Source organism: Penicillium digitatum, chromosome 1, assembly GCF_016767815.1.
Source record: "Penicillium digitatum chromosome 1, complete sequence".
Taxonomy (NCBI): domain Eukaryota; kingdom Fungi; phylum Ascomycota; class Eurotiomycetes; order Eurotiales; family Aspergillaceae; genus Penicillium; species Penicillium digitatum.
The window spans coordinates 851,730-862,811 of NC_089384.1; the positions used below are offsets into that span (position 1 = coordinate 851,730).

The 11,082-nt window shown below is 51.5% G+C and overlaps 3 protein-coding genes across 3 annotated transcripts; 1 reads left to right on the top strand and 2 right to left on the bottom strand.

Annotated features, from left to right (window-relative positions):
* Positions 1-103: 103 nt before the first annotated feature.
* Pdw03_2613 (General amidase GmdB) lies at positions 104-2,019 on the top strand (the record flags this gene model as incomplete). The annotated part of the gene is made up of 4 exons (XM_014675024.1): positions 104-406; positions 470-1,684; positions 1,756-1,843; positions 1,892-2,019. The coding sequence occupies 4 exons, from the start codon at positions 104-106 to the stop codon at positions 2,017-2,019; spliced, it is 1,734 nt and encodes a 577-aa protein (XP_014530510.1).
* Positions 2,020-7,264: 5,245 nt separating this feature from the next.
* Positions 7,265-8,383, bottom strand: Pdw03_2614 (Ankyrin repeat-containing domain; the record flags this gene model as incomplete). The annotated part of the gene is made up of 1 exon (XM_014675022.1): positions 7,265-8,383. One exon carries the CDS (start codon positions 8,381-8,383, stop codon positions 7,265-7,267), a length of 1,119 nt encoding a protein of 372 aa, XP_014530508.1.
* Positions 8,384-9,099: 716 nt separating this feature from the next.
* On the bottom strand, positions 9,100-10,918 carry Pdw03_2615 (Acyl-CoA dehydrogenase, putative; the record flags this gene model as incomplete). Its single annotated transcript, XM_066100245.1, has 4 exons — positions 9,100-10,335; positions 10,417-10,676; positions 10,731-10,742; positions 10,804-10,918. 4 exons carry the CDS (start codon positions 10,916-10,918, stop codon positions 9,100-9,102), a joined length of 1,623 nt encoding a protein of 540 aa, XP_065955645.1.
* Between the last annotated feature and the right edge of the window lie 164 nt (positions 10,919-11,082).

The following is an 11,082-nucleotide window of genomic DNA, read 5'->3' on the forward strand; positions in this document are numbered from 1 at the left end:
GAAGGACGGAAAGCACGTAAAAAGGTTCCCAGGCACATAAAAGGGAAGAAGGTAGCAAACGTGAAACCGTGAAACCAAATCTCACCTCTATCCTATTTTCAAAATGGCATCCATAGCACCCCCCAGCAACTGGCAAGATCTTGTCGCCGCCAAGCGTCATGAATGCAAGCAGAAGATCCCCCAGGACTGGCTTCTGAGTGCAGACCTGCTGGCGCTTGCACATGAAAACCCGCGTCTACTAGACATTGATCTTCCTCGTCGCAGTGGTCTACTCTCCGAAGTCGAATTGGACTTGACGGAAAACTACACTGCAAATCAATTAGTGCTCAAGTTAGCGTCGGGGCAGGTCAGCTCATTGGCTGTTACAACGGCGTTTTGTAAAAGGGCTGCGATTGCCCAGCAGATTGTGAGTGTATATTCTTCCTGGCAGGACGAAAGAGCAAAGTTCTTAACATCTTTTTTGGGGTAGATCTCGTGTCTCACAGAGACCTTCTTTCCGCAGGCGCTGGAACGTGCAAAGTACCTGGACGAGTACCTCCAGCGGGAGGGAAAACCCATTGGCCCCCTGCATGGTTTACCAATCAGCATAAAAGACAGTTTCTGTGTCGAGGGGGTGCAGTCCACCATCGGATATGTCGCATTTCTCGCGAATGAACCCTCGAAAACAAACTCAGCGCTCGTAAAGCTGCTGCTGGAACTTGGTGCGGTGCTCTACGTGAAGACCAACATCCCACAGACATTGATGGTAAAAGATGCCAAATGGCTCGTGATATGCCCAGAACGCAAGTTAACAACCTCCCAGACAGCAGACTCAGAGAATAACATCTTCGGCCGCGTCTTGAATCCACATAAGACAACCCTGACAGCGGGTGGATCCAGCGGCGGCGAGGGGGCACTAGTAGCATTCCGGGGATCGATTCTGGGCGTGGGGACTGACATCGCCGGCTCGATTCGCATCCCCGCGCTTTGCTGCGGTGTGTATGGCTTCAAGCCAACTACCGACCGGATCCCTTATGGAGGACAAGTCTCCGGCGTCATGGAGGGAATCCCGGGGCTCATTCCAGTCGCAGGCCCGCTGGCACACAACATCGCCGATCTCAAGCTACTGGTGAGTTCCGTCGTCGCTGACGGCCAGGCGTGGAAGTATGACTCTTCTGCTGTCGGGGTCCCGTGGCAGACCAGCCCGTCTGGCATCAACGCCAACGAAAGCTTGATTATCGGCGTGCTTGCTGAGGATCCGCATTTCCCGCTCCATCCGCCTGTAACGAGGGCTCTAGATCAGGCGGTTGAGGCCTTGACACGTGCAGGACATCGCATTGTCCGACTTGGTGCTGATGATGAAGTACAGAAAGTGGCATATGCCTCGCGCATGTCGTGGCAGATTTTAACCTATGGCCCGTTCGAGGATCACCTCGCGGCGAGTGGTGAGCCTGCGGTGACTTCGGTTGCTCGAGGTGCGGGGGGGCCAATGTCATCTGGCCCGTTCCCTGTTCCGCAAGGTCTGGGACCGTTTGAGACTATTCAGGCGTTACATGTGGCTCGCCAGCGGGTTCTTGATGTCTGGAGGCAGATGTGGGTGGATCAGGAGCTTGATGTTATTCTGGCTCCTGGAGCTCAGAGTACAGCTGTGAGCCATGATACATACGGATGGCCTCATTATACGGCGATATGGAACGTATTGGATGTAAGTTCCCCTTTATAGCTCTGCTGTATTCTTTAACTCTCTAGGGTATATACTGACCTCTGCCAATCTAGTATCCCGCGTGCATTATTCCATTTGGAAAAGTCTCCAAAGAGCTTGATCCTGAGCCTATGACAACAGCGGACGATGTGCAGCCGGACTGTCAGTAGCCCATCCCCTCTCGTCGAAAAGATTGCTGACAGATAGCAGATCACCCAGATGAGGTAGATGGCGTCCCGTGCGCTATCCAGGTCGTCGCACCGCGCTTCCAAGATGAAAAGTGCCTATGGGCGGCGGACATCATTGACCAGGTTTTAGCCGCTAATGGCAAGAAGTGATGGAATGTTTAATGATTGATAGTCATGTGCCAACCCTCGTAGACAGGCAGAAGGTCGGTCATTTCGTTGCGCTCGGGGTATTCAGGGGTATCAGCTCCGTCGCAAACGAGGGAGCCATGGAAAATGTCGCTCTGCTTAATCTTAGGGAGAGAGTGATCTCCACCGAGGAACCATTTTAGATCACAACATTTCAGTGACTAGGAAATATCATTTGGCGCCATCTGCTGCTTTGCAAGAAAAGAAATTCAATAGGTAGAATACATATGTGAAACCAGTCCTATCCCGTTTGACATCTCAAAGTGTATGTGGAAAGGACAAGCTTTTGGTGCCGAAAGAAAGATAGAACAAGAACTACGGACTTGGGCTATCGTCGTACCGTGGTCCGCCGTCATTGCCACCATACCCAGCACCAGGCGTAGCAGCCATCCCACCCATCGTCGGAGTTGGCGCATCGAACGCCGCGGGGGTGGGAGCGTCGTAGTCTCGCTTTGAGGGGCCGCCGGGAGTGGGGGCGCTGAAAGCTCCACCTGGGGTGGGAGCACTTTCGGGCCATCCACCAGGGGTAGGTGCGCCAGGGGTCGGGGCAGCGTATGCGCCGGGAGTGGGGGCGGAGTAGTTTCCACCAGGAGTCGGGGCGTCGTCGAATTCACGCTGGTCTCTGCTGGCAGACATGCTGTTCCAGCCGGGAGTACGGCCTCCTGTGTTAGCCCCACCAGCATTCCAGCCAGGAGTGCGAGATCCAGAGGCGAAAGCATCGAAGCCGGAGCTAGAGTCGTATGGTGTCTTAGATCCTGAGGTCCAGGATGGGGTGCGGCTGCCAACTCCTCCATATGCGGTGCGGTTTCCATCGTAGGGGTTCGCGGTACGAGAGCCGTCGTTCTTCCAGGCCGGAGTACGGCTGCCACTCACGCCACCCCAAGCAGGAGCTATAGAATAATTAGGATCTTCGTTGATTTTTCGTAATATGAGTGTACTTACTTCTCGCAGCAGCACCGTTCCAAGCGGGAGTTCTGGATGAATCGGCAGCGGCAATCGGGGTTCTACCACCGGCCCAACTGTCTCTCCGAGGACCGCCGGAAGAAGTGTGCGGAGTTCGCCCTCCAGGACCACCACCTCCTCTTCCACGGCCCATGGAGAGAGGCTGTTTGGAAACAGGACTATTCAAGGTTAGAAGGATTGGTGATCAAATGTTACAGACGAATACCATACTCTTTAGGTGTCAGAATATCACGCGGGATGTGTACGGGCTTGTTAGATGTGTAAAGTTCAACTTGAGCAGAGCTGTCGTCTGCATCGCGAACAATACCGACGAGGCCCTTGTAACGACCTTTACGGATAGTCACAGTCTTTCCGATAAGCTGATCACGGCCGCGACGAGGTGGTGGCATTGCAGCACCGCCTCCGGGAGTTCGCATTGCAAGGGCAGGGTTCATCTTGGTGAGATCTGGTCCAGTGGGCCGACCGCCTCTTGCTGATACGGTAACAACATTTGTTGTGCGCACCACAGCGATGCCCGCGTTTTCTGCTTGGGCCTTGTTATGCAAGAAAAGGAACGAACGGTGGATGTGGCGGATTACTCCACTGCGCTGCTCTCCGTAAACCTCGCGAACCGTATCGCCACTTCGGATCTCTGCGCCGTTGCGATCAGTAGCCACGGCATCGCGACGGGGAGTAATCTTGTTTGCGATTTGCGTAGGAAGAATGTTGCGGATGGAACCATTCTGGTCCACCACGCGGAGGGACTCCCGGTCCACTTTGATGACACAAGCAACAGTAGCGGCATCAAGCTGGACGAGATCATGAACATCATAGATACCGAGTTGTCCATCGGCGGCCATCTCAGCAGAAAGTCGAAGATCCTTGCTGAAGATTGTGATTTCCTGCATACTCATATCGCTGAGCAGAGTGACGGTGTCGTCCTTGACCTGCACGACCATACCCAGCTCGTTCTGGTATCGACTACCGCCGATAACCTTGACGTGATCGCCTTCCCGGAATCGTTTACGGAGAGTTCGAACGGGCGCATCAATTGTCTGACCGGCCAGCTCGCCCTCGGTGACTTGCAACGAAACAATGTCACCTCGAGTTGACACTGTGCGACCAATAAGACCCTGTTGTTCACCCCTGTAAACCTCCACTGGATCACCCGGTTGGTATGAGTCTTCAGCGGTGGAATTCTTCAGAGTCTCGGCCAGCGATGCCAGATCCAAATTCGCAGTTCCGTCTTCTCCTCCACGCGCGAACATTGTAACCTCCTCTAGTCGGGGGTTGACATTCTTGGCATTCAAGTGCTGGACACGCATATCCTTGATGAGGAACCCATCCACGTAATTGTCGTTCAGGTAGTTCCATGATTTTCCGCCTAGACCAGAAGTAGACGAGAGATATTTTGCGTGCTTTTTTTTCGCCTCTGTCTCACTGAATAGGCGCTGGGGAGGGCGGACGGTACTCACAGCACCTCGTTTGCGTTTAGCATCGGGAGCAGGGGCACCGAAAGCATCATCATTCATGCCATAGTCCAGTCGGGGGACGAGTCTCACAGTGACATTCAACCCATTGGTTTCGACTTCTTCAATCTGGGCCAAATCACCGATGTATTTGCCTCGCTTGATGCGAATCCAGCCACCAGGCAAAAGCTCTTCCGATTTCTGGACACGAAGAAGGTCTGGCATCTCCTTCACTGGAACCAGGGTCAGTTTCTGGGATGGGTAGTAGAAGTTGATGGCATCCAAGCCTTCGATGACATCGGCCTGCCTGCGCGCTTCACAATAGAACCAGCCCTGCATAATGTTTCCGCGCTCGAAAGCTGAGATGATTCGAATGGGGTTGCGGGAGCCTGCTGGACGCTCTTCAATTCGTTTCTGGATTGAATATACAACCTCCTTCTCTTTGCCAGGCTTGCAGCGTCCTCCCCAAATGCTAGGGTCCTCTACACTAGGAAGCAGGAGCCGTTTGGGGATCACAAGGGAATCTGTTGCCGCAGCACGGTTGCGTCCATATCGTTCCTTGAGCATCTGGGCCTGTTTCTCTGCGTCCATACTGGCGTCAATCTCACGCTGGCGATCCAGCTGTCGGTGGCGACGGTCGTCTGTCTCGGTGCCTTGGGGTAGCGCATCAAGATCATCCGGATGTGTTTCCATGCCATATTCGGCGAGTTCATCTTCCTCATCATCGCCTTCGTCCTCCTCATCATCGACACCGGCCTCGTCTTCGATGAAAGGATTGGCAACGCGCTTCATTCGCTTTTGTGGACGCGCCTAAAATAGAGACCAAGAGTTAACACAGTGCTCTTAAATTACCAGGGTCTCCATAGAGAACATACCACATCCTCTTCCTCGTCTTCCTCCTCTTCCTCCTCATCATCGTCATCCAGTTCATTCTCCTCCTCGTCGTCTTCGATATCCTTGGCATCTTCCTCCTCAAATGCATGTGTGTTGCGAGAGTACTTCACATCCTCCTCATTAGCGCCATCGCCACTTAAGTGTTGTTTCTTGGAAGGCTGTTTCGCACTCATGTTAGCGCATTGTCCATCAAAGCTTGATAGATGCCTATAGACCGACCTTGGCTCTTGGCTCCTCAATATCGGAGTCTTCTTGGGGAGCAGGGTTGAAATCATCTTCTTCGTCCTCGGACCCAAAGTCGTGGTTGAGAAAGTTTGACATTTTGGCAGTTGGTGTCTGACGGGCTATTGATCGGGTCGCGCCACTTTCGGCACGACGTGTTTGGAGTTGAAATTTAGATTTCTAGTAATCACAAGCCAAATTAGAAACCGAAAGGAGAAAGAGTGGTTGGGAAAAGAAGAAAGACAAACCGTGTCCAAGGAAACCGCGCTACGACTTGCGGGTCGGGAGACAAGACGTAGATACCAGAATGCGAGCTCTCAGGTTATTTTTGCAATAAGCGGCCGATTCCTAGTAGCTTCACGTCAATCGAGGTTGATCCAGCCGAGAGAATAGCGACTGGAAAGTTGAGAGGGAGCACAGCAGATTGTCGAGCTCTGCGGGCAATCACCGAGTTCCGCGACCGCCTACAAAGAACACGGAACACGGATCGGAATGGAGATCTCGGGGTTTGTTAGACAGAAGAAGCAACCACACCAAGACGCAGGTGCGATTTAGAGCTCTACTTTTAAGGGGTAGTTTGTGAAAAGGCAAATGAGGAATTGGAGTGCCGGAGCGTGGAGGTCGTGTTGCCCAGAAGCATGATCCTTGCGTATGTGGTCGCTGTGGCGCACCGTACTTGGCCACCTCAGTCTGGCGTTTCTCTTCTTTCGCAACTCTCTCTTAGTTACCTTAAGGACCATACAACATATATTAAACCGATTGGCAATCCTCAAAGAAGGTCAAAAGTTTCACCTGGATATGTTGATACCGATTTGACTAGAGAAACAATACAGATCACAATTTCCTCGTATTCACACTGATGGGAGCGAATGTCCCGATCATGCGATATATATACATACATGCCAAAAGTCGGAGCCAGAAGTTAAAAACAGTCCCTCATTGCACTATTAGATGTTAAGTGTGCTCCTACCAGGATATTGGATTCAATAGTCCTCTTGAAAAAGCTAGTTAGAATCGCCCCAAACATCCGAGCTCAAATCTTTCACCTGGAAATTCAACCTAAGAATCGTACAGTACTGAATGAGCCAGTTCCGCTGTTCAGACGGCCCCCATGTATCCCAGAAAGGCTCTAGTCTGTTGTTCAGCGCCTTGGTTTTGAACGAAGCGAGTGAGCGCAATAGAGCCATCTGTTGAGCTTTTTCACGGCCCGGCTCCTTATGATCTCCCAACCTTTGGTACATATCTCGATACTTCTTGATAATCAACCAATACAAACCCTTGATCATAGAAACATCCCAGTAAAATTGCTGGTCGACATGACGCAAAAATTTTGTGAAAATGATATCGCAATGCGGCCGCAGGTTGTGAGCTGCTACTTGTAACGCATAAGCACCGTTGCTCTCATCGCCCTCGATGTCCTGCGATTTTCGGACCCGCCCCGCCATCGGATCACAGTGTTGACAGAACCAATCAATACCAGCTGGCTCGTCTCCTCTTGCGCCTACTACCAGTGCAGTCTCACCGGTATCGCGGTCGAAGTCGGTACGACACCCTGGCTGGGTATACGAGTGATCTAACAGCCAGTCGAGGATTCGTGGACCTTCGGGGGTTTCGATTGCCCGGTGCCAGATGGTTCGAGACGTGGGATGGAGTTCAATGGGGTTGACACCAAGAGCATCATATTAAATTGATTTTGGGTCGAGCTTGTCATTGTCGGGGTCGAAGTCTTCGTCCCAGATGATAGGATCACCATATTCTGCATCGCGGTTCCACTCCTCGCCGGAGTCGTAATTGGGGTCATCGTCATTTGGCAGATACATCGGAAGTGTATCTCTGGGGAGCTTGGTGATGTTAAATCCTTTCGACAGGAGGCGTTCGGCCATATCAGCAGTGATGAAGCTGCACAGTTCGAGCTTGAGGCCATCATCGTTCCAAACAGATAAAGGGTAGCCAGCATCCTCTAGAAATTCAACGATCCCTCTGAAGACATCATTGTCGTGCATCAAAGCGACATGGTGAGGATTAGACATCCCGTCGATAGACGTAGGAAAGTGCCGAGGATCCAAGCCTCCTTTCAGCAAGACAGCGACAATGAACATCACACATTCGACATCTCCACCCTCAACGGCTGCATGGAGGAAGCTCCTCCCATTTTGGTCGTAGTTCCTGAAATCAACCAACCAAAGATTGCTGAGAAGTGGGAGACAGTTTGTGCACTGGCATTCTTTCACGAAATCATACGTATAGTTAAACCCAGCACCACCTCGGCTAGCTTTCTGAGCCGCAGTCTCGTTTCTGCATTGGTACGCGGATTTGAAGCTGTAGTAGTTCATCCATGGCTTGAAAACTTGTTCAAGTGTGCTTTGGGCCGGATCAGATCTCAACCATGTTTCCACATGCTCCCGGTGCTTTGACGACGCTTCGGCAAATTCATGCAGAGCATGAAGGTCCTCGGGGATTGGGAGTTTTGTATCAATATGCAGCAGCATAGGGAGAACCAGAAGCAACAAATCGTCAGGCATGGTCGCAAGGTCCATGGAATTGGCTTCACCCCGTAGGAATTCGTGACTAACGTCGTCGGTATCATTTGAGCAAAGACTTGCCAGGAGATCTGCTGGAGCAGTCCCAGAGCCCGTGAAATCATCATCATTGTCTTGGAACTCGCGGATTCGGCGGGCCACCAGATTGACAAGTATGAGCGATGTGGTGGAATGCTCATCGGATGCAACTTGAATCATTCCATCGATATCGCTTGCAAGATCATATGCATCGTCATTCAGTTCAAAAGATAGTAGAGACATTGTGAAAGAGATTGGCGTTTTGTCTTCAAGGAAAGGTGTGGACAAATAAGTTGCCTCAAGAGTACTAAATAGGCAGACGGGAACCTCTCAATGTTATATTCTCACATCGAATCTCTGGCCTTGGGCCCGAAAGGAAGCCATTTCACTGATTTTGCCTGATTATAGACTCGCATCATAGAGGCTTCGGATGCAATGGTAACAGTTCCCTTGGTTTGCCTAATCACGGCTCGACTCTCATCAAAGAGAATGAGAAAAAAGGAGTGAGATCGAAAAGACACCCAGCAGGTTGAACGTAGAAGCTTGGGCTCTCGAGCATAGTTAAGTCGTCTGAAGTGAGTAGGGATCTCGGTAGATGGAGAACTTGGGGGTTTGGCTAAGCCATTTCCCCTTTCTTCGGTGGATTCTTTGAGTCGTGATTTTCGTTGTCTGTTTTCCAACCTAATGGCGGACTAATATCGTAAATCGTGGAGACACCAAGAATTTAGATATGATGAGAACCAGTTAGACTGTAGCGGTTATCCAACACAGTGGCGACATCCACCGTTAATCGTGAAATATACATGGAAGGCCAATGTAATGTTATCGTACAAAGCAGATCATCACAAAGTAAAACTAAAGGCCGTCACAGATGACAGGATATGTAGCCAAAAGCAGCAAATTAAAATGAACAAAACTGGGCATGCTTTATCACCGCACTCGAAACACCCAGAAAATGCTTATAGCTTCATGCCAAACATGGCATGGACACGCAGACTCTGGCGCATACTCAGATCAAGCATAATCTCCTCACTGCCGCCCGGAATAGCATAGGCACGCACATCACGGTACAGTCTCTCGATCTTACCACCCTGACCGCCGCGGCTGTAGCTCAAACCACCAAAGATCTGACTAGCCTCGCGAGCGCAGAATTCAAAGCATTGCGTAGACTGGGCCTTCAATCCAGCAATGGCACCACCAAGCTTGATCATAGCCTCGGTCTCCTCCATGGACTGACACTGGAAGATAATGTTCTCGAGCCAGTTGTAAGTGGCCTCGATCTGGCGGGCCATGTGAGCCAGTTTCATGCGAATAACTGGGTGATCAATGAGACGTTTGCCGAACGTCTTACGCTTGTGGGCGTATTTCACAGACTCCTCATAGCAGACACGCGAGAAGCGCACACACTGAATCACGATACCAATGCGTTCGTGGTTGAAGTTGGTCATGATAACCTTGAAGCCCTGGTTCTCCTTGCCAATCAAGTTCTCCACAGGCACCTTGACGTCCTCGAAGGTGATGTAAGTCGTGCCACTGGCCCATACACCCTGGCAGTCCATGCGACGGGTGCTGACGCCGCCAGCTTCGCGCTCGATGAGCAGCACACTGAGGCCGTTCATGCTGTCCTTGCCGGTGCGCACGGCGGTAGTGAAGTAATCAGAATAAATACCATTGGTAATCCACTTCTTCTCGCCATTGACGATATAGTGCTTGCCGTCCTCGGTGAGCTTGGCCTCGCAACCCAAGTTTGCGACGTCACTTCCCGCATCGGGCTCGGTGATGGCGAGACAGATGCGCTTGTCGCCGGCCAAGATACCCGGTAAGATTCGGTCAACCAGCGGCTTCTTGCCAAACTTGACCAGTGGCGGGCAGCCAATTCCGTAACCACCAATCAGGTTCCATACCAGACCACCACTGCCGGCACGCGACAGCTCGTCAGTCAGCAGCATTTCATGGAACAAATCCCATCGATCTGCTGACACAGACTTCACGCGGTAAGGAGTGTGCTGCTTGGGGAAGTGAAATCCCAGAAGTCCGGCGAGGTAGCCTCGCTCCCCCATCTGCTTGTAAATCTTAGCGGGCACTTCCTTGGCCTCATCCCATTCGGTCACATATGGCGCGATCTCGGACTCGACCCACTGGCGGACCTCGTCTCGCAGTGCGGCGTGGGATTGATTAAAGTAGGGGGAAGCATACTATGAGCGACATGTAGTTTAGCTTCTGTGCCACGGCGCAAAAATTCCGAATCTGCAGCAGACAGGAAAAGCAAAACTTACACCCTGGTACCACGAGGGATCGGCGAAGGGGATCAACTCTCCATAAGGATCCTGGGGCTCGCCAGTGGCACGCGGCGTCAAGGAAGAAGAGACAGCAGGCTTTGGCTCTGGGTCAGCCGTTTCCGGGGCTGGCGCAGGTGCCGCCTTCTTCGTATCCAACGAACCGATCTGCAGCTGAGCCTTGTACCTCTTCAAAACACCGTCATTGTGGTACTTCCAGAATTGTTTTGAAGCATCCTTTCCAGCAACTCGCTGGAGAACTACATAGGTACTGTCAATATTCGGACGTAGCGGATACTTTCGGACCAACGTACTCTTTTTCCCACCTGTTCGAAAAAAAAGGTTAACACGTGATTCCCATACATCTGCACGCAGGGCATCACTCACCAGGGTGCTCATCTTGGAACTTGGAAACATCGTAGACATCTTCATCGATGATGATCCAGGGACTGTCACCTTTGCTGTGCGAGGCCACGTCCTCTTTGCTAAAAGTCTCTCTCATGGCGGTGTTGGGTGAAGAATAAAGGGAAAAGAGGCACACAGTAAAGGTCGATCTTGAATTCAAGGAATAGTAATTTAGGGGAAAAAAAGAAAATTTCAAATCCGGGGAAGCTGGGAGACATGTGAATTATGGGGTAACACACCATTTCCGCCAAGTTCAGGCGA